We start from the raw sequence: 25308 nt of genomic DNA on the forward strand, positions 1-25308 counted from the left end.
ACACTGTCCCATCACACACTCCTGGATCAGACAGAGCAAAACTCCCTCCACACCGTCCCATCACACACTCCTGGGTCAGACACAGAATGAAATTCCCTCCACCCTATCCCATCACACACACCTGGGTCAGTCACATAGCGAAACTCCCTCCACACCGTCCCATCACAAACTCCTGGATCAGACACAGAGTGAAGCTCCCGCCACACCATCCCATCACACATTCCCAGGGTCAGACACAGAGTGAAACTCCCTCCACACCGTCCTATCACACATTCCCAGGGTCAGACACACAGTGAAACTCCCTCCACACTGTCCCATCACACACTCCTGGGTCAGACACAGAGCGAAACTCCCTCCACGCTGTCGCATCACACACTGCTGAATCAGACACAGAGTGATGCTCCCTCCACACCGTCCCATCACACATTTCTGGATCAGACACAGAGTGAAACTCCCTCCACACCGTCCCAACACACACTCCTGGATCAGACACAGATTGAAACACCCTCCGCACTGTCACATCATACGTTCCTGGATCAGACAGAGCAAACCTCCCTCCACACGATCCCATCACACATTCCCAAGGTCAGACACAGAGTGAAGCTCCCTCCACACCGTCCCATCACACATTCCCAAGGTCAGACACAGAGTGAAACTCCTTCCACACTGTCCCATCACACACTCCTGGGGTCAGACACAGAATGAAACTCCCTCCACACCTTCCCATCACACACTCCTGGGTCAGACACAGAGTGAATCTCCCTCCACACCGTCCCATCACACACTCCTGGATCAGACACAGAGTGAAACTCCCTCCACACTGTCCCATCACACACTCCTGGATCAGACACAGAGTGAAAACTCCCTCCACACCATCCCATCACACATTCCCAAGGTCAGATACAGAGTGAAACTCCCTCCACGCCGTACCATCACGCATTCCTGGATCAGACACAGAGTGAAACTCCTTCCGCACTGTCCCATCACACGCTCCTGGGGTCAGACACAGAATGAAACTCTCTCCGCACTGTCCCATCACACACTCCTGGACCAGATGCAGGCGAAACTCTCTCCACACTGTTCCATCACACACTCCTGGGTCAGACAGAGAATGAAAGTCCCTCCACACTGTCCCATCCCATACTCCTGGGTCAGACACAGAGAGAAACTCGCTCCACACCTTCCCATCACACACTGCTGAATCAGACACAGAGTGATTCTCCCTCCACATTGTCCCATCACACACTCCCGGATCAGACACAGAGCAAAACTCCCTCAACACCATCCCATCACACATTCCCAAGGTCAGACACAGAGTGAATCTCCCTCCACACCGTCCCATCACACACTCCTGGATCAGACACAGAGTGAAACTCCCTCCACACTGTCCCATCACACACTCCTGGGGTCAGACACAGAATGAAACTCCCTCCGCACTGTCACATCATACACTCCTGGATCAGACAGAGCAAAACTCCCTCCACACCATCCCATCACACATTCCCAGGTTTGACACAGAGTGAATCTCCCTCCACACCATCCCATCACAAACTCCTGGATCAGACACAGAGTGAATCTCTATCCACACCATCCCGTCACACACTCCTGGATCAGACACAGAGTGAAACTCTCTCCACCCTGTCCCATCACACATTCCTGGGGTCAGACACAGAGTGAAACTCCCTCCACACCGTCCCATCACACACTCCCAGGGTCAGACACAGAGTGAAACTCCCTCCACACTGTCCCATCACACATTCCCAGGATCAGACACAGAGTGAAGCTCCCTCCACACCATCCCATCACACACTCCTGGACCAGACACAGAGTGAAACTCCCTCCACACCATTCCATCACACACTCCTGGATCAGATACAAAGCGAATCTCCTTCCACACCGTCCCAACACACACTCCTGAGTCAGACACAGAATAAAACTTCCTCCACACTGTCCCATCACAAACTCCTGAGTCAGACACAGAATGAAACTCCCTGCACACTGTTCCATCACACACTCCTGGGTCAGACACAGAGTGAAACTCCCTCCACACTGTCCCATCACACACTCCTGGATCAGACACAGAGTGAAACTCCCTCCACACTGTCCCATCACACACTCCTGGATCAGACACAGAGTGAAACTCCCTCCACACCATCCCATCACACACTCCTGGATCACATACAAAGCGAATCTCCTTCCACACCGTCCCAACACACACTCCTGGATCAGACACAGAGTGAAACTCCCTCCATGTTGTCCCATCACACACTGCTGAATCAGACACAGAGTGAAACTCCCTCCACACTGTCCCATCACACACTCCCGGATCAGACACAGAGCAAAACTCCCTCCACGCTGTCCGATCACACACTCCTGGATCAGACAGAGCAAAACTCCCTCCACACCATCCCATCACACATTCCCAAGGTTAGACACAGAGTGAAGCTCCCTCCACACCATCCCATCACACACTCCTGGATCAGACACAGAGTGATCTCCCTCCACACCATCCCATCACACACTCCTGGATCAGACACAGAGTGAAACTCCCTCCACACTGTCACATCACACACTCCTGGGTCAGACACAGAATGAAACTCCCTCCACCCTGTCCCATCCCATACTCCTGGGTCAGACACAGAGTGAAGCTCCCTCCACACCGTCCCATCACACATTCCTGGATCAGACACAGAGTGAAACTCCTTCCGAACTGTCCCATCACATGCTCCTGGGTCAGACACAGAATGAAACTCCCTCCGCACTGTCACATCATACACTCCTGGATCAGACAGAGCAAAACTCCCTCCACACCATCCCATCACACATTCCCAGGGTCAGACACAGAGTGAAACTCCCTCCACACCATCCCATCACACACTCCTGGATCAGACACAGAGTGATCTCCCTCCACACCATCCCATCACACACTCCTGGATCAGACACAGAATGAAACTCCCTCCACACTGTCACATCACACACTCCTGGGTCAGACACAGAATGAAACTCCCTCCACACTGTCCCATCACACACTCCTGGGTCAGACACAGAGTGAAACTCCCTCCACACCGTCCCATCACACACTCCTGGATCAGACACAGAGTGAAACTCCCTCCACACTGTCCCATCACACACTCCTGGGTTCAGACACAGAGTGAATCTCCCTCCGCACTGTCACATCATACACTCCTGGATCAGACACAGAGCAAAACTCCCTCCACACCATCCCATCACACATTCCCAGGTTTGACACAGAGTGAATCTCCCTCCACACCATCCCATCACAAACTCCTGGATCAGACATAGAGTGATCTCCCTCCACACCATACATTCACACATTCCTGGATCAGACACAGAGTGAAACTCCTTCCGCACTGTCCCATCGCACGCTTCTGTGGTCAGACACAGAATGAAACTCCCTCCGCACATTCCCATCATACATTCCTGGATCAGACACAGAGCGAAACTCCTCCACACCTTCCCATCACACATTCCCAGGGTCAGACACATAGTGAAGCTCCCTCCACACCATCCCATCACACACTCCTGGGTCAGACACAGAGTGAAACTCCCTCCACACCGTCCCATCACACACTCCTGGATCAGACACAGAGCGAAACTCTCTCCACACTGTCCCATCACACACTCCTGGGTCAGACACAGAATGAAACTCCCTCCACACTGTCCCATCACACACTCCTGGGTCAGACACAGAGCGAAACTCCCTCCACACTGTCCCATCACACATTCCCAAGGTCAGACGCAGAGTGAAACTCCCTCCACACGGTACCATCATGCATTCCTGGATCAGACACGGAGTGAAACTCCTTCCGCACTGTCCCATCACACGCTCCTGGGGTCAGACACAGAATGAAACTCCCTCCGCACATTCCCATCATACACTCCTGCATCAGACAGAGCTAAGCTCCCTCCACACCGTCCGATCACACACTCCTGGATGAGACACAGAGTGAAACTCCCTCCACACCATCCCATCACACACTCCTGGATCAGATACAAAGCGAATCTCCCTCCACACCGTCCCAACACACACTCCTGGATCAGACACAGAGTGAAACTCCCTCCATACCGTCCCATCACACACTCCTGGATCAGACACAGAGGGAAACTCCCTCCACACTGTCCGATCACACACTCCTGGTCAGACACAGAGCTAAACTCCCTCCACACTGTCCCATCAACACACTCCTGGGTCAGACACAGAATAAAACTCCCTGCACACTATCCCATCACAAACTCCTGAGTCAGACACAGAATGAAACTCCCTGCACACTGTTCCATCACACACTCCTGGGTCAGACACAGAGCGAAACTCCCTCCACACTGTCCCATCACACACTCCCAGGGTCAGACACAGAGTGAAACTCCCTCCACACTGTCCCATCACACACTCCTGGATCAGACACAGAGTGAAACTCCCTCCACACCATCCCATCACACACTCCTGGATCAGATACAAAGCGAATCTCCTTCCACACCATCCCAACACACACTCCTGGATCAGACACAGAGTGAAACTCCCTCCATGTTGTCCCATCACACACTGCTGAATCAGACACAGAGTGATGCTCCCTCCACACTGTCCCATCACACACTCCCGGATAAGACACAGAGCAAAACTCCCTCCACGCTGTCCGATCACACACTCCTGGATCAGACAGAGCAAAACTCCCTCCACACCATCCCATCACACATTCCCAAGGTTAGACACAGAGTGAAGCTCCCTCCACACCATCCCATCACACACTCCTGGATCAGACACAGAATGAAACTCCCTCCACACTGTCACATCACACACTCCTGGGTCAGACACAGAGTGAAGCTCCCTCCACACCGTCCCATCACACATTCCTGGATCAGACACAGAGTGAAACTCCTTCCGAACTGTCCCATCACATGCTCCTGGGGTCAGAAACAGAATGAAACTCCCTCCGCACTGTCACATCATACACTCCTGGATCAGACAGAGCAAAACTCCCTCCACACCATCCCATCACACATTCCCAGGTTTGACACAGAGTGAAACTCCCTCCACACCGTCCCATCACACACTCCTGGATCAGACACAGAGGGAAACTCCTTCCACACCGTCCCAACACACACTCCTAGATCAGACACAGAGTGAAACTCCCTCCATGTTGTCCCATCACACACTGCTGAATCAGACACAGAATGAAATTCCCTCCACACTGTCCCATCAACACACTCCTGGGTCAGACACAGAATAAAACTCCCTCCACACCATCCCATCACACACTCCTGGATCAGATACAAAGCGAATCTCCTTCCACACCGTCCCAACACACACTCCTAGATCAGACACAGAGTGAAACTCCCTCCATGTTGTCCCATCACACACTGCTGAATCAGACACAGAATGAAATTCCCTCCACACTGTCCCATCAACACACTCCTGGATCAGACACAGAATAAAACTCCCTCCACACTGTCCCATCACAAACTCCTGAGTGAGACACAGAATGAAACTCCCTGCACACTGTTCCATCACACACTCCTGGGTCAGACACAGAGCGAAACTCCCTCCACGCTGTCCCATCACACACTGTTCAATAAGACACAGAGTGATGTTCCCTCCACACTTTCCCATCACACACTCCTGGATCAGACACAGAGTGAAACTCCCTCCACACCATCCCATCACAAACTCCTGAGTGAGACACAGAATGAAACTCCCTGCACACTGTTCCATCACACACTCCTGGGTCAGACACAGAGCGAAACTCCCTCCACGCTGTCCCATCACACACTGTTCAATAAGACACAGAGTGAAACTCCCTCCACACTGTCCCATCACACACTCCTGGATCAGACACAGAGGGAAACTCCTTCCGAACTGTCCCATCACATGCTCCTGGATCAGACAGAGCAAACTCCCTCCACACCATCCCATCACACATTCCCAGGGTTAGACACAGAGTGAATCTCTCTCCGCACGCCCGATCACACACTCTTGGATCAGACAGAGCAAGACTTCCTCCACCCCATCCCATCACACATTCCCAAGGTCAGACACAGAGTGAAACTCCCTCCACACCGTCCCATCACACACTCCTGGACCAGATACAGAGCGAAACTCTCTCCACACTGTTCCATCACACACTCCTGGGTCAGACAGAGAATGTAACTCCCTCCACACTGTCCCATCACACACTCCTGGATCAGACACACAATGAAACTCCCTCCACACTGTTCCATCACAGACTCTTGGGTCAGACACAGAATGAAACTCCCTCCACCCTGTCCCATCCCATACTCCTGGGTCAGACACAGAGTGAAACTCCCTCCACTTTATCCCATCACACACTCCCGGATCAGACACAGAGCAAAACTCCCTCCAAGCTGTCCGATCACACACTCCTGGATCAGACAGAGCTAAACTCCCTCCACACCATCCCATCACACATTCCCAAGGTCAGACACAGAGTGAAGCTCCCTCCACACCGTCCCATCACACATTCCTGGATCAGGCACAGAGTGAAACTCCGTCCGGACTGTCCCATCACATGCTCCTGGGGTCAGACACAGAATGAAACTCCATCCGCACTGTCACATCATACACTCCTGGATCAGACAGAGCAAAACTCCCTCCACACCATCCCATCACACATTCCCAGAGTTAGACACAGAGTGAATCTCCCTCCACACCATGCATTCACACATTCCTCGATCAGACACAGAATGAAACTCTCTCCGCACATTCCCATCATACACTCCTGGATCAGACACAGAATGAAACTCCCTCCACACGCCCGATCACACACTCTTGGATCAGACAGAGCAAGACTCCCTCCACACCATCCCATCATACATTCCCAAGGTCAGACACAGAGTGAAACTCCCTCCACACTGTCCCATCACACACTCCTGTGTCTGACACAGAATGAAACTCCCTCCACACTGTCCCATCACACACTCCTGGATCAGACACAGAGTGAAACTCCCTCCACGCCGTCCCATCACACACTCCTGGACCAGATACAGAGTGAATCTCACTCCACACCGTCCCATCAAACACTCCTGGATTACACACAGAGCGAAACTCTCTCCACACTGTCCCATCACACACTCCTGGGTCAGACACAGAATGAAACTCCCTCCACACTGTCCCATCACACACTCCTGTGTCAGACACAGAGCTAAACTCCCTCCACACTGTCCCATCACACATTCCCAAGGTCAGACGCAGAGTGAAACTCCCTCCACACGGTACCATCATGCATTCCTGGATCAGACACAGAGTGAAACTCCTTCCGCACTGTCCCATCACACGCTCCTGGGGTCAGACGCAGAATGAAACTCCCTCCGCACATTCCCATCATACATTCCTGGATCAGACAGAGCAAAGCTCCCTCTACACGATCCCATCACACATTCCCAAGATCAGCCCCAGAGTGAAGCTCCCTCCACTCCGTCCCATCACACACTCCTGGATGAGACACAGAGTGAAACTCCCTCCACACCGTCCCATCACATACTCCTGGAGCAGACACTGAGGGAAACTCCCTCCACACTGTCCCATCACACACTCCTGTGTCAGACACAGAGCTAAACTCCCTCCACACTGTCCCATCAACACACTCCTGGGTCAGACACAGAATAAAACTCCCTCCACACTGTCCCATCACAATCTCCTGAGTCAGACACAGAATGAAACTCCCTGCACACTGTTCCATCACACACTCCTGGGTCAGACACAGAGCGAAACTCCCTCCACGCTGTCCCATCACACACTGTTCAATAAGACACAGAGGGAAACTCCCTCCACACTGTCCCATCACACACTCCTGGGTCAGACACAGAGGGAAACTCCCTCCACACTGTCCCATCACACACTCCTGGATCAGACACAGAATGATCTCCCTCCACACCATCCCATCACACACTCCTGGATTAGACACAGAGCGAAATTCTCTCCACACTGTCCCATCACACACTCCTGGGTCAGACACAGAATGAAACTCCCTCCACACTGCCTGATCACACACTCTTGGATCAGACAGAGCAAGACTCCTTCCACCCCATCCCATCACACATTCCCAAGGTCAGACACAGAGTGAAACTCCCTCCACACCATCTAATCACACACTCCTGGGTCAGACAGAGAATGAAACTCTCTCCACACTGTTCCATCACACACTCCTGGGTCAGACACAGAATGAAACTCCCTCCACCCTGTCCCATCGCATACTGCTGGGTCAGACACAGAGTGAAGCTCCCTCCACACCGTCCCATCACACATTCCTGGATCAGACACAGAGTGAAACTCCTTCCGAACTGTCCCATCACATGCTCCTGGGGTCAGACACAGAATGAAACTCCCTCCGCACTGTCACATCATACACTCCTGGATCAGACAGAGCAACACTCCCTCCACACCATCCCATCACTCATTCCCAGGGTGAGACACAGAGTGAATCTCCCTACACACCATCCCATCACACACTCCTGGATCAGATACAGAGTGAATCTCCCTCCACACCGTCCCATCACACACTCCTGGATCAGACACAAAGTGAAACTGCTTCCGCACTGACCCATCACACGCTCCTGGGTTCAGACACAGAATGAAACTCCCTCCGCACATTCTCATTATACACTCCTGGATCAGACAGAGCAAAGCTCCCTCGACACGATCCCATCACACATTCCCAAGATCAGACACAGAGTGAAGCTCCCTCCATACCGTCCCATCACACACTCCTGGATCAGACACAGATTTGAAGTTCCCTCCACACCATCCCATCACACACTCCTGGATCAGATAGAAAGCGAATCTCCCTCCACACCGTCCCAACACACACCCCTGAATCAGACACAGAGCGAATCTCCCTCCACACCATCCCATCACACACTTCCAGGGTCAGACACAGAGGGAAACTCCCTCCACACTGTCCCATCACACACTCCTGGATCAGACACAGAGTGAAACTCCCTCCACACTGTCCCATCACACACTTCAATAAGAGACAAAGTGATATTACCTCCACACTATCCCATCGCACACTCCTGGATCAGAACAGAGCAAAACTCCCTCCACACTGTCCAATCACACACTCCTGGATCAGACAGAGCAAAACTCCATCCACACCATCCCATCACACATTCCCAAGGTCAGACACAGAGTAAAGCTCCCTCCACACCATCCCATCACACACTCCTGGATCAGATACAAAGCGAATCTCCCTCCACACCTACCCAGCACACACTCCTGGGTCAGACACAGAATGAAACTCCCTCCGCACTGTCCCATCACACACTCCTGGGTCAGACACAGAATGAAACTCCCTCCGCACTGTCTGATCACACACTCCTGGATTAGACACAGAGTGATGTTCCCTCCACACTGTCCCATCAAACACTCCTGGATTAGACACGGAGCGAAACTCTCTCCACACTGTCCCATCACACACTCCTGGGTCAGACACAGAATGAAACTCCCTCCACACTGCCCGATCACACACTCTTGGATCAGACAGAGCAAGACTCCCTCCACACCATCCCATCACACATTCCCAAGGTCAGATACAGAGTGAAACTCCCTCCACGCCGTACCATCACGCATTCCTGGATCAGACACAGAGTGAAACTCCTTCCGCACTGTCGCATTACACGCTCCTGGGGACAGACACAGAGTGAATCTCCCTCCACACTGTCCCATCACACACTACTGGGTCAGAAACAGAGAGAAACTCCCTCCATGCTGTCCAATTACACACTCCCGGTTTCAGACACAGAGTGAAACTCCCTCCACACTGTCCCATCAACACACTGCTGAATCAGACACAGAGTGATGCTCCCTCCACACTGTTCCATCACACACTCCCGGATCAGACACAGAGCAAAACTCCCTCCACGCTGTCCGATCACACACTCCTGGATCAGACAGAGCTAAATTCCCTCCACACCATCACATCACACATTCCTGGATCAGACACACAGTGAAACTCCTTCCGAACTGTCCCATCACATGCTCCTGGGGTCAGACACGGAATGAAACTCCCTCCGCACTGTCACATCATACACTCCTGGATCAGACAGAGCAAAACTCCCTCCACACCATCCCATCACACACTCCTGGATCAGACACAGAGCAAAATTCCCTCCACACTGTCCAATCACACACTCCTGCATCAGACAGAGCAAAACTCCCTCCACACCATCCCATTACACATTCCCAAGGTCAGACACAGAGTGAAGCTCCCTCCACACCGTCCCATCACACACTCCCTGGATCAGACATAGAGTGAAACTCCCCACAAACAGTCCCATCACACATTCCCAGGGTCAGACACAGAGCTAAACTCCCTCCACACTGTCCCATCACACACTCCTGGGATCAGACACAGAGCATAACTCCCTCCACACCATCCCATCACACACTCCAAGGTCAGACACAGAGTGAAGCTCCCTCCACACCATCCCATCACACATTCCCAGTGTCAGACACAGAGTGAATCTTCCTACACACCATCCTATCACACATTCCTGGATCAGACACAGAGTGAAACTCCTTCCGCACTGTCCCATCACACACTCCTGGGTGAGACACAGAATGAAACTCCCTCCGCACATTCCCATCATATACTCCTGGATCAGACAGAGCAAAGCTCCCTCCACACGATCCCATCACAAATTCCCAAGATCAGCCACAGAGTGAAGCTCCCTCCACACTGTCCATCACGCACTCCTGGATCAGACACTGAATGAAACTCCCTCCACACTGTCCCATCACACACCCCTGGGTCAGGCACAGAGCGAAACTTTCTCCACACTGTCCCATCACACACTCCTGGGTCAGACACAGAATGAAACTCCCTCCACACTGCCCGATCACACACTCTTGGATCAGACAGAGCAAGACTCCCTCCACACCATCCCATCGCACATTCCCAAGGTCAGACACAGAGTGAAGCTCCCTCCACACTGTCCCATCACACACTCCTGGATCAGACACTGAATGAAACTCCCTCCACACAGTCCCATCACACACTCCTGGGTCAGGCACAGACAGAAACTCCCTCCATGCTGTCCAATCACACACTCCCGGTGTCAGACACAGAGTGAAACTCCCTCCACACTGTCCCATCAACACACTCCTGGGTCAGACACAGAATGAAACTCCCTCCACACTGTCCCATCACACACTCCTGTGTCAGAAACAGAATAAAACACCCTCCACACTGACCCAGCACACACAGCTGGATCAGACACAGAGCAAAGCTCCCTCCACGCTGTCCGATCACACACTACTGGATCAGACAGAGCAAAACTCCCTACACACCATCCCATCACACATTCCCAAGGTCGGACACAGAGTGAAGCTCCCTCCACACCATCCCATCACACATTCCTGGATTAGATACAAAGCGAATCTCCCTCCACAACGTCCCGTCAGACAGTCCTGGATCAGACACAGAGTGAAACTCCCTCCACACCGTCCAATCACACACTCCTGGATCAGAGACAGAGTGAAACTCCCTCCACACCGTCCCATCACACACTCCCAGGGTCAGACACAGAGTGAATCTCCCTCCACACCATCCCATCACACACTCCTGGGTCAGACACAGAATGAAACTCCCTCCGCACTGTCCGATCAAACAGTCCTGGATCAGACACAGAGCGAATCTCCCACCACACCATCGCATCACACATTCCCAAGGTCAGACACAGAGTGAAGCTCCCTCCACACCATCCAATCACACACTCCCAGGGTCAGACATAGAGTGAAACTCCCCACAAACAATCCCATCACACATTCCCAGGGTCAGACACAGAGCTAAACTCCCTCCACACTGTCCCATCACACACTCCTGGGATCAGACACAGAGTGAAGCTCCCGCCACACCATCCCATCACACACTCCAGGGTTAGACACAGAATGAAACTTCCTACACATCGTCCTATCACACATTCCCAGGGTGTCAGACAGAGTGAAACTCTCTCCGCACTGTCCCAACACACACTCCTAGGTCAGACACAGAATGAAACTCCCTCCACACTGCCCCATCACACACTCCTGGGTCAGACACAGAGAGAAACTGCCTCTACGCTGCCCCATCACACACTCCTGGGTCAGACACAGAATGAAACTCCATCCACACTGTCCCATCACACACTCCGGGATAAGACACAGAGCAAAACTCCCTCCACACTGTCCCATCACATACTGCTGAATCAGACACAGAATGACACTCTCTCCACGCTGTCCCATCACAAACTCCTGGATCAGACACAGAGCGAATCTCCTCCACACCATCCCATCACACACTCCTGGATCAGACACAGAGTGATCTCCCTACACACCATCCCATCACACACTCCTGGATCAGATGCAGAGTGAATCTCCCTCCACACCGCCCCATCACACTCTCCTGGATCAGACACAGAGCGAAACTTTATCCACACTGTCCCATCACACACTCCTGGGTCAGACACAGAATGAAGCTCCCTCCACACTGCCCCATCACAAATTCCTGGGTCAGAGACAGAGAGAAACTCCCTCAACGCTGGCCCACCACACTGCTGAATCAGACACAGAGAGAAACTCCCTCCACACCGTCCTATCACACACTCCCAGGGTCAGACACAGAGTGATGCTCCCTCGACACTGTCCGATCACACACTCCTGGGGTCAGACACACAGTGAATCTCCCTCCACACCGTCCCATTACGCAGTGCTGGATCAGACACAGAGCGAATCCCCCTCCACACCGGCCCAACACACATTCCTGGATCAGACACAGAGCGAAACCTCTCCACACTGTCCGATCACACACTCCTGGGTCTGACACAGAGCGAAACGTCTCCACACTGTCCGATCATACACTGCTGGATTAGATACAAAGCGAATCTCCCTTCACACCGTCACATCACACACTCCTGGATCAGACACAGAGTGAAACTCCCTCCACACCGTCCCATCACACACTCCTGAATCAGACACAGAGCGAATCTCCCTCCACCCCATCCCATCACACACTCCCAGGGTCAGACACAGAGTGAAACTCCCTCCACACCGTCCCATCACACATTCCTGGATCAGACAGAGAGTGAAACTGCTCCGCACTGTCCCATCACACGCTCCTGGGGTCAGACACAGAATGAAACTCCCTACGCACATTTCCATTATACACTCCTGGATCAGACAGAGGAAAGCTCCCTCCACACCATCCCATCACACATTCCCAAGATCAGACACAGAGTGAAGCTCCCTCCATACCGTCCCATCACACGCTCCTGGATCAGACACAGCGTGAAACTCCCTCCACAACATCCCATCACACACTCCTGGATCAGATACAAAGCGAATCTCCCTCCACACCTTCCCAGCACACACTCCTGGATCAGACGCAGAGCGAAACTCTCTCCACACTGTTCCATCTCACCCTCCTGGGTCAGACACAGAATGAAACTCCTTCCACACTGTCACATCACACACTCCTGGGTCAGAGACAGAATGAAACTCCCTCCACACTGCCCCATCACAAATACCTGGGTCAGAGACAGAGAGAAACTCCCTCTACGCTGGCCCATCACACACTGCTGAATGAGACACAGAGAGAAACTCGCTCCACACTGTCCTATCACACATTCCCAGGGTCAGACACAGAGTGATGCTCCCTCGACACTGTCCGATCACACACTCCCAGGGTCAGACACAGAGAGGAGCTGTGCTGACTGAGCTGGGAGAAATCGAAGGAAAACTACTGGATAAAGTTCGTGGAATACTTTGGAGGTGGCTCTAAAAGTCTCTTGGACAACTGAGTGAGTTACGGCGTTGGCGTGGAAGCTCGGTGTGGAGTTTTTGCTGCCGGTTTGGACTGGGTTTGTTGGCGGCTGCTTACTGCGTAGCTCCCAGCTGCGGCCGCTGGCAACTCGCCAGTAAGCCGGTTCGCTCCAAAACCGGAGGCAAACGCCGTCGTTTTCCCCCCATTGACATCGGGGCAACGTTCCTCCTCCATTGTTTTCCTGATTTTTCGTCCGGTGTCGGTGTCGGTGCCGGTGCCGGAGCATCTGGAAGGACGTTTCGGCCTCTCCCGGCCTGGGTCTCTGCAAGTCCGACGGAGCCTTTCCTGGCGCCGAGCCAGCGAGGAACTGTCGACTGCAAACTTTCCCGGCCAGTTATTCGACTCGCTCCAGGACTTCTAACTGGCACCGCCGCAAAATTCTCGGACTGGAAAGAGCGCCAGCATGCCGGACCGGTCTCCAGGGAGTCGCGGGCCTTCGGGGAGTTACGCAAGGGCGGCTGCCTCCCCGGCCTCGGACAACGCCCTGTTTCGGTCGGTGAAGGTGGAACGTGGGGTGCAATGTATTTTGCGCCCTGGAATGACACTAGAAAAGTGTACGGAGGCAATGGAGGACCTTGTGGGGAAAGGTGGTATTCTGGCCACCGAGAAGGAGTTCGGAAAGGCGGTGTTCTATCTGGTGAATGAAGAGCTAGTGCACCGGGCCCTAAGCAGGGGAGTCACGGTGGACACCATCTTTTTACCTATGGAGCTGGTGACGGCCCCCACGCAACGTATCGTGCTTGGGCATGTTAAGCCTTTCATTCCAAATGAGGACTTGCTTCCCCCACTGGCCCGTTTAGGGCAAGTAAGGTCGGAGATTACTGCCATCCGACACAAATTTAAGAGACGCACCCTCCGCACCGTAATCTCTTTCCGGCGTCAGGTTTTCATGCAGCTGGAAAGGGAGGACGATGTTGAGGGCCGCTTTACTGTCCGGCACGAGGGAGTAGATTATCAGGTGTACTGGAGCTCCGAGCGCCCACGGTGCCATGCGTGCAGGGAGGTGGGGCACTTTCGGAGGGACTGTCCTGCCGCCCGGAACCCGAGGGAGCCCACTTCGGGCACCAGTGCCGCAGCTACCTCTGCCCCTGATCCTACTCCTGCGCGTGCGCCTGCACCTGCATCTGACCCTGCCCCTACCCCTCACCCTGCCCCTACCCCTACCCCTGTCCCTACTTCTACGGTTGGGTCGGTCCCTGCTCCTCTCCCTGTAGTTCAGGTGGGGGACGGGGTGGAGTCTGTGCGGAGTAAGAAGGCAAAGGGGAAATCTAAACATAGTAAGAAGCGGGCCTTTGAGGCCGCAGAGCTCACACCCATTTCGTCTGAAGTGGAGCGTGGGGCTCGGGGAGGTGCGCAAGCAGACGGGGCGATGGAAACAGAAGGCGCCGCCCCATCGGTGAAGCCTGCACCTGTGTGCTCCTCCAGCGTGAAGAGGAGAAGGGAACGTTCCCGCAAGAGGGCAGGGGATGTAGATGCGGGGGAGTCCCAGGAAGGGGTGGGAATCCGGGTAGGGGTTGGTTCTAAACCTGAGTCCTCAGATGTAGCCACCAGTCCTGGGGTAGATGGTGTGGTTGTGCAAAAGGCTTGTGATAGGCCTGTTTGCACAAATGAGGCAGCCCTGGAGGCCTCCACCCAGGACCTACAAGTCAGCGCCTCTCTGGAGGCCAGTGTACCGAATAGTGTAAGAGGAGACGAGGCAAAGCTCTCTCATTCTCAGCACCAGGCGGCTTATGAATCCCTTGGACCAAAGGTGCCGGGTTCCCCTCTATGCCTGCCCCCTAGGGAGGACGATATTCTGTGCACATCGACCCCAGCAATAAATGACTTGCAGGGAGTCCCTGGGGATTGTCTCTCCACTGTCGCAAATGTGGATGAGGCTGATGCGACGGTGGAGAAGGCAGGTAAGAGCGAGGTGCCCGCTGCGCGGTGTGGGTCGCAGGCGCAGCCATCTATTGGAACATGCGGGGAGGCCGATGGGGATTCTGTCTGCAGTGACGGGTTGGAGGGGGACTCTTTCGATAGTGAAACAATGGACATCCTCACCCCTCCTGAGAAATCCCCATTGATACCTGTAGAGGAAATTAAGCATTTCATTCTCACCTCTGAGGGTGCCAAGCACCGGCCTCAGCTAGCCTCGCTTCGCTGGCCCAGCATGCCGAGGCTGGTGAGGTCCCTGCGAGTCATCCTCAGACGAAAGGGAAAGGGAAAGAGGAATGCGGTGGTGGGGAACGACAGACGGCAACTAAAATCTTTCCTGGATGACCTAGTAAGGGACATCAGAGGGAGAAGCAGCCTCGCTCCTACGGGGGATGGTGGGTCACAGGGTGTTGCTGGTACCGCTCGAGCCCGGAAAGCAAAAGGTATCCTTGCTTTCTTTCCGGACAGTGTGGTGGAAGGCGCCTCCGCTCTCACCGAAATGGGCGCAGCTGCTGAGACCTAGTGTGTTCCCGCCATGAAGCTTACCATAGCTAGTCTCAATGTAAACGGCAGCAGGGGTCCTCTTCGCAGGCATAACAATCTCTCAGTCCTCAGGGATGGGCGGTATACGGTGAGTTTCCTGCAGGAAACCCATACCATCCCTGGGGACGAGTCTGCTTGGCTCCTGGAGTGGCAGGGCGGGGTCTACATGAGCCACCTCAGCTCCATTTCTAGCGGGGTGGCGATCCTGTTGGCCCCGACCTTCCAGCCAGTAATTGAAAGAGTCCAAGACGTTGTGCCCGGCCGTCTGCTCCACCTGGTTGTGCGCCTGGATGGCGTACCATTGCATTTTATCAATGTGTACGCTCCCAGGCGCGGTGTGATGCAGACGCGCCTATTCTGTCAGCTGTCCACCCTGCTGAGCTCCATCGATCCTGGGGACTGCGTCATCCTCGGGGGAGATTTCAATTGTACCCTCGAGGCGGAGGACCGTTCGGGCCTCCAACGCGACCCAGCATCGGCAAAAAAGTTAAAGGAGCTAGTCGGCTCCTTTGACTTGGTGGACAGCTGGCGGAATTTTCACCCCAACTCTAGCGCCTTCTCGAGAAGGTCTAGAGAAGGAGGTTCCAGGATAGACCGCATTTACATCTCTCGGGCCTACGCCTCCCGCGTGTCGGCGTCCTCCATGCGGCCAGTGTCGTGCTCGGATCATCACCTTGTGTGGATGGAATTTATTCCACTACACCCTCGGGTGGGATCCGGGTATTGGCATTTTAACAACCGGCTGCTGGAGGACAGCCGTTTCCGGGATTCGTTCCGAGCGTTCTGGGTCTCCTGGAAGGAGAGGCGGGAGAGTTCTGCTCCCTACGGCTATGGTGGGATGTGGGCAAAGCCCACATCCGGTTTTTATGTCGGGAGTACACTAGGGGGTCGACAAAAAGGCGGGGCTCTGAGATTGAGCGGCTTGAGAGAGCATTGCTTGACCTGGAGTCCCGCCTCGGTCCGACCACTGGAGACCAGCAGCTGTGGCAGGAATACCAGGAGAAGAAGGACGCACTAAGGGACTTGCAGCTTCAGCAGTCCCGAGGTGCGTACGTGAGGTCACGGATCCAAATGCTGCAGGATTTGGACCGTGGCTCACCCTTCTTCTACTCGTTGGAGAGGTGGCGGGGAGTTCAAAAGCAGCTAGTGGAATTGCTGGCTGCCGATGGCTCCTCCATCACGGACCCTGATGGAATTAACAACGAGGTCCGTTCATTCTATCGGTCCTTATTCTCGCCTGATCCGTCAAATGCGGAGGCGTGCAATGAGGTCTGGAAGGATTTGCCTAAGGTCAGTCCAGAGGATGCAGTGCGTCTGGATGCCCCCCTGACTCGGGAGGAGCTGTCCACTGCCCTTCGGCAACTCCGGAGGGGCAAGTCCCCTGGTTTGGATGGACTGAGTGTTGAGTTTTATCAGGCTTTTTGGGATGTCCTGGGGGATGATTACAGCCTTGTCCTAGGGGAGAGCCTAGCCACCGGAGAAATGCCCCTCTCATGGCGAAGAGCTGTTGTGGTCCTACTGCCCAAGAAGGGAGACCTCCGCCTGCTAAAGAACTGGCGGCCGGTCTCCCTCTTGTGCGCGGACTACAAGATCTTCGCCCGGGCAATGGCCAACCGTCTGGGTTCGGTAATTGGACAGGTGGTCCATCCTGACCAATCTTACACGGTCCCGGGCCGCTCCATCCAGGACAATGTCCACCTAGTACGGGACCTGATCCACCTGCTCCAGGAGACTGGGACCCCGGCGGCGTTTCTTTCTCTTGACCAGGAGAAGGCGTTTGACCGGGTGGACCACAGTTTCCTGCTGGGCACCCTGCAGGCTTTTGGGCTCGGACCACACTTTGTGGCCCGAGTTCGGCTCCTGTACTCTGCCGCAGAGTGCCTAGTTAAGATCAACGGATCACTGACAGGACCTATCCACTTCCGAAGAGGAGTGCGTCAAGGGTGCCCCATGTCCGGTCAACTGTATGCGATCTGTGTCGAGCCATTCCTCGGCCTTCTTCGGCGAAGGCTGACAGGTCTGGTTCTGCGCGAACCGGACATGAGGGTCGTCCTCTCGGCCTACGCCGATGACGTACTCCTCATGATGACAGACCCCTGTGACCTGCGGAGGATGCGCGAGTGCCAAGATGTTTTCTCGGCGGCATCCTCCGCCAGGATCAACTGGGCGAAATGTTCCGGACTCTTAGTAGGCCAGTGGCAGGTGGACTCCCTGCCGGAGGAGATGAGAGCTTTTGAGTGGAGCACCAGACGTCTTCTCTATCTGGGAGTCTACCTGAGTCCTTCTGGGGAGACCTGGCTGGCGAACTGGCAGGACCTGGAGACAAAGGTCATGGCCCGGCTAGGGCGCTGGTCAGGCCTTCTCAGGGTGCTTTCCTATCGAGGCAGGGTGGTGGTCATAAACCAGCTGGTGGCCTCCATGTTGTGGTACCGGATGGTCACCTTGGCCCCCCCTGCCCCTTTTGTTGCGAGAATGCAGAGGAAGCTGGTGGACTTCTTCTGGGGAAACAGGAAACACTGGGTCTCTGCAGCGGTTCTGAGTCTCCCAGTAGGAGAGGGCGGACAGTCGCTGGTGTGTGTACGCACACGACTGGCGGCTCTCCGCCTCAGGACTCTGCAGAGATTCCTGTACGCCGAGCGCCCTCCCAGGTGGCACGTGTTGGCGACTTTCTTCCTCCGGAGGGGCTGCTGCCTTCACGAAGATATGCAGCTACCACCGGCAGGCGTCAGCCGTGCTGCTTTGCAGAGGCTGCCCGGCTTCTATCAGGACCTACTGAGAGTCTGGAACATGGTTGCCTCAGGCCGGGAATCCCCTCCTCTGGCAGAGGGCGGGGTCCTGGCCGACCCTTGCCCTGCCTCAGCGGATGTCGGTGCGGCTCAGGTGTGTGGATCGACTCAAGCTGAGCTGCTCGTCGGGCCCAGGCCCCGCAGCCTTACCCGAGAGACGAATCCACACAACTTGAGCCGTCTTTCATCGACACCCACAATCCCATTCAGGGATGCAGGCAGGAGGTACCTTTATGGGCTGCTGCTCCACACCCTCCACTTCCTCGCCTTTGTCCACCGTCCCGACACGCCATGGCGGTCGGTCTTTCCAGCTGGAGGTGAGGGGGGTCCCCAATGGAAGTCCCTTTACAAGGGAGTCCTCCCCATGCACCTTGGGGATCTCGGCTGGAGGGTGCTGCATAAAGCGGTGCCCTGCAATAAGTTCTTCAGTCTGTACACGGATCTCCCAGCCGCGTGTCACTTCTGCGGGCTGGAGGAGACCGTGTACCACATGTACGTGGAGTGTGTGAGGCTGCAGCCCCTTTTCGCGTTTTTGCGTGGGCTGCTTCTCGCCTTCTGGTTGCATTTCAGTCCCACCCTATTTATATATGGTCATCCAGTAAGGAGGGGGGCACAGAGGGATGAGGATGTCCTTGTCAACTTGCTCCTGGGGCTGGCGAAAATTGCCATCCGTGGCTCCTGGAAAAGGGTGGCAGGAGGTTCTCCCCGGGCGGACTGCCTGGCTATGTTTAGGGGGTATGTTCGTGCCCGGGTGAACATTGAAAAGGAATACGCACAGTCCACGGCGACCGTAGAGGTGTTCCGGGACCGTTGGGCTCCGCGGGGTGTAAATGCCATCATTGATGAGGATGGCAATATATTGGTTTAAGATGTATTGTCTGTATGTAGTGTAGTAAATATGTTAGTCACTGGGTTTGTAAATATTGTATAGCACCGACATTTGTAATAAAGAATTTTGTAAAAAAAAAAAAAAAAAGGGGTCAGTGACACAGTGAATCTCCCTCCACACCGTCCCATCACGCAGTGCTGGATCAGACACAGAGCAAATCTCCCTCCACACCATCCCAACACACACTCCTGGGTCAAACACAGAGCGTAACCTCTCCACACTGTCCCATCACACACTCCTGGATCAGATACAAAGCTAATCTCCCTCAACACCGTCCCATCACTCACTCCTGGATCAGACACAGAGTGAAACTCCCTCCACACCGTCCCATCACACACTCCTGTGTCAGACACAGAGTGAAACTCCCTGCACACTGTCCCATCACACACTCCTGGGTCAGACACAGAATGAAACTCCCTCCACCCTGTCCCATCACACACTCCTGGGTCAGACACAGAGTGAAACTCCCTCCACGCTGACCATCACACACTGTTGATTCAGACACAGAGTAATGCTCCCTCCACACCATCCCATCACACACTCCTGGATCAAATACAGAGTGAATCTCCCTGCACTCCGTCCCATCACACACTCCTGGGTTAAGACACAGAGTGAAACTCCATTCACACCTTTCCATCACACACTCCTGGGTCAGACACAGAGCGAAACCCTCTCCACACTGTTCCATCACACACTCCTGGGTCAGACACAGAATGAAACTCCCTCCACACTGTCACATCACACACTCCTGGGTCAGACACAGAATGAAACTCCCTCCACACTGCCCCATCACAAATTCCTGCGTCAGACACAGAGAGAAACTCCCTCTACGCTGGCCCATCACATACTCGCAGGGTCAGACACAGAGAGATGCTCCCTCGACACTGTCCCAGCACACACTCCTGGGGATAGAGAAACAGTGAATCTCGCTCCACACCGTCCCATCACGCAGTGCTGGATCAGACACAGAGCGAATCTCCCTCCATACCGTCAGAACACACACTACTGGATCAGACACAGAGCGAAACTCTCTCCACACTGTCCCATCACACACTCCTGGGTCAAACACAGAGCGTAACCTCTCCACACTGTCCCATCACACACTCCTGGATCAGATACAAAGCTAATCTCCCTCCACACTGTCCCATCCCACACTCCTGGATCAGACACAGAGCAAATCTCCCCCCACACTGTCCGGTCACACACTCCTGGATAAGGCAGAGCAAAACTCCCTCCACACCGTCCCATCACACATTCCTGGGGTCAGACACAGAGCGAAACTACCTCCACACCATTCCATCACACATTCCTGCGGTCAGACACAGTGAAACTCCATCCACACCGTCCTATCACACACTCCTGGGTCAGACACAGAATGAAACTCCCTCCACACTGCCCGATCACACACTCTTGGATCAGACAGAGCAAGACTCCCTCCACACCATCCCATCACACATTCCCAAGGTCAGACACAGAGTGAAACTCCCTCCACACCGTCCCATCACATATTCCTGGATCAGACAGAGAGTGAAACTGCTTCCGCACTGTCCCATCACACGCTCCTCGGGTCAGAGACAGAATGAAACTCCCTATGCACATTCCCATCATACACTCCAGGATCAGACAGAGCAAAGCTCCCTCCACACGATCCCATCACACATTCCCAAGATCAGACACAGAGTGAAGCTCCCTCCACACCATCCCATCACACACTCCTGGATCAGATACAAAGCGAATCTCCCTCCACACCGTCCCAACACACACTCCTGGGTCAGACACAGAATGAAACTCCCTCCACCCTGTCCCATCACACACTCCTGGGTCAGACACAGAATGAAACTCCCTCCACCCTGTCCAATCACACACTCCTGGGTCAGACAGAGCAAAACTCACCCCACACCATCCCATCACGCATTCCCAGGGTGAGACACAGAGTGCATCTCCCTCCACACCATCCCATCACACACTCCTGGATCAGACACAGAGTGAAACTCCATCCACACCGTCCTATCACACACTCGTGGGACAGACACACAATGAAGCTCCCTCCGCACTGTCACATCATAAACTCCTGGATCAGACAGAGCAAAACTCCGTCCATACCATCCCATCACACATTCCCAGGGTTAGACACAGAGTGAATCTCCCTCCACACCATTCCATCACACACGCCTGGATGAGACACAGAGTGATCTCCCTCCACACCAACCCATCACACACTCCTGGGTCAGACACAGAGCAAAACTCCCTCCTCGCTGTCCCATCACACACTGCTGAATCAGACACAGAGTGATGCTCCCTCCACACTGTCCCATCACACACTCCTGGATCAGACACAGAGCAAATCTCCCCCCACACTGTCCGATCACACACTCCTGGATAAGACTGAGCAAAACTCCCTCCACACCGTCCCATCACACATTCCTGGGGTCAGACACAGTGAAACTCCATCCACACCGTCCTATCACACACTCCTGGGTCAGACACACAATGAAACTCCCTCCGCACTGTCACATCAAACACTCCTGGATCAGACAGAGCAAAACTCTGTCCATACCATCAGATCACACATTCCCAGGGTTAGACCAGAGTGCATCTCCCTCCACACCATCCCATCACACACTCCTGGATCAGACACAGAGTGAAACTCCATCCACACCGTCCTATCACACACTCGTGGGACAGACACACAATGAAGCTCCCTCCGCACTGTCACATCATACACTCCTGGATCAGACAGAGCAAAACTCCGTCCATACCATCCCATCACACATTCCCAGGGTTAGACACAGAGTGAATCTCCCTCCACACCATTCCATCACACACGCCTGGATGAGACACAGAGTGATCTCCCTCCACACCAACCCATCACACACTCCTGGGTCAGACACAGAGCAAAACTCCCTCCTCGCTGTCCCATCACACACTGCTGAATCAGACACAGAGTGATGCTCCCTCCACACTGTCCCATCACACACTCCTGGATCAGACACAGAGCAAATCTCCCCCCACACTGTCCGATCACACACTCCTGGATAAGACTGAGCAAAACTCCCTCCACACCGTCCCATCACACATTCCTGGGGTCAGACACAGTGAAACTCCATCCACACCGTCCTATCACACACTCCTGGGTCAGACACACAATGAAACTCCCTCCGCACTGTCACATCAAACACTCCTGGATCAGACAGAGCAAAACTCTGTCCATACCATCAGATCACACATTCCCAGGGTTAGACCAGAGTGCATCTCCCTCCACACCATCCCATCACACACTCCTGGATCAGACACAGAGTGAAACTCCTTCCGTACTGTCCCATCACACACTCCTGGTGTCAGACACAGAATAAAACTCCCTCCATCCTGTCCCATCACACTCTCCTGGGTCAGAGACAGAGCGAAACTCCCTCCACACCATCCCGTCACACACTCCTGGATCAGACACAGAGTGAAGCTCCCTCCACACCATCCCATCACACACTCCTGGATCAAATACAGAGTGAATCTCCCTCCACACCGTCCCATCACACACTCCTGGGATAAGACACAGAGCGAAACACCATCCGCACAAAGAGCGAAACTCTCTCCACACTGTCCCATCACACACTCCTGGGTCAAACACAGAGCGTAACCTCTCCACACTGTCCCATCACACACTCCTGGATCAGATACAAAGCTAATCTCCCTCCACACCGTCCCATCACTCACTCCTGGATCAGACACAGAGTGAAACTCCCTCCACACCGTCCCATCACACACTCCTGGGTCAGACACAGAATGAAACTCCATCCACCCTGTCCCATCACACACTCCTGGGTCAGACACAGAGTGAAGCTCCCTCCACACCGTCCCATCACACACTCCTGGGTCAGACACAGAATGAAACTCCCTCCACCCTGTCCCATCACTCACTCCCGGATCAGGCACAGAGAAAAACTCCCTCCACGCTGTCCGATCACATACTCCTGGATCAGACAGAACAAAACTCCCCCCACACCATCCCATCACACATTCCCAGGGTTAGACACAGAATGCATCTCCCTCCACACCATCCCATCACACACTCCTGCATCAGACACAGAGTGAAGCTCCCTCCACACCATCCCATCACACACTCCTGGATCAAATACAGAGTGAATCTCCCTGCACTCCGTCCCATCACACACTCCTGGGTTAAGACACAGAGTGAAACTCCATCCACACCTTTCCATCACACACTCCTGGGTCAGACACAGAGCGAAACCCTCTCTGCACTGTTCCATCACACACTCCTGGTTCAGACACAGAATGAAACTCCCTCCACACTGTCACTTCACATATTCCCAAGGTCAGAGACAGAGTGAAACTCCCTCCACACCGTCCCATCACATATTCCTGGATCAGACAGAGAGTGAAACTGCTTCCGCACTGTCCCATCACACACTCCTGGATCAGATATAAAGCGAATCTCCCTCCACACCTTCCCAGCACACACTCCTGGATCAGACACAGAGCGAAACTCTCTCCACACGGTTCCATCACACACTCCTGGCTCAGACACAGAATGAAACTCCTTCCACACTGTCACATCACACACTCCTGTGTCAGACACAGAATGAAACTCCCTCCACAATGACCCATCACAAATTCCTGGGTCAGAGACAGAGAGAAACTCCCTCTACGCTGGCCCATCACACACTGCTGAATCAGACACAGAGAGAAACTCCCTCCACACTGTCCTATCACACACTTCCGGGGTCAGACACAGAGAGGAGCTGTGCTGACTGAGCTGGGAGAAATCGAAGGAAAACTACTGGATAAAGTTCGTGGAATACTTTGGAGGTGGCTCTAAAAGTCTCTTGGATAACTGAGTGAGTGACGGCGTTGGTGTGGAAGCTCGCTGTGGAGTTTTACTGCCAGTTTGGACTGAGTTTGTCGGCGGCTGCTTACTGCGTAGCTCCCAGCTGCGGCCGCTGGCAACTCGCCAGGAAGCTGGTTTCGCTCCAAAACCGGAGGCAAAGCCGTCGTTTTCCCCCCATTGACATCGGGGCAACGTTCCTCCTCCATTGTTTTCCTGATTTTTCGTCAGGTGCCGGTGCCGGAGCATCTTGAAGGACGTTTCGGCCTCTCCCGGCCTGGGTCTCTGCAAGTCCGACGGAGCCTTTCCTGGCGCCGAGCCAGCGAGGAACTGTCGACTGCAAACTTTCCCGGCCAGTTACTCGTTTCGCTCCGGGACTTCTAATCGACAGCGCTGTAGGATTCTCGGACTGGAAAGAGCGCCAGCATGCCGGACCGGTCTCCAGGGAGTCGCGGGCCTTCGGGGAGTTACGCAAGGGCGGCTGCCTCCCCGGCCTCGGACAAC

The 25308-nt window shown here is 54.1% G+C and overlaps 1 protein-coding gene across 1 annotated transcript in view; it reads right to left on the minus strand.

The window, feature by feature from the left end:
- The window catches only part of LOC134347323 (E3 ubiquitin-protein ligase RNF19B-like), a 77326-nt gene extending 52313 nt beyond the window's left edge, over nucleotides 1-25013 (minus strand). The window contains exon 1 of the mRNA XM_063049718.1: nucleotides 24861-25013. Coding sequence (XP_062905788.1) covers nucleotides 24861-25013 — 153 coding nt within the window. The remainder of the gene's footprint in view (nucleotides 1-24860) is intronic.
- Nucleotides 25014-25308: the final 295 nt, after the last annotated feature.

The sequence above is a fragment of the Mobula hypostoma genome, chromosome 5 (genome assembly GCF_963921235.1).
Source record: "Mobula hypostoma chromosome 5, sMobHyp1.1, whole genome shotgun sequence".
NCBI lineage: Eukaryota > Metazoa > Chordata > Chondrichthyes > Myliobatiformes > Myliobatidae > Mobula > Mobula hypostoma.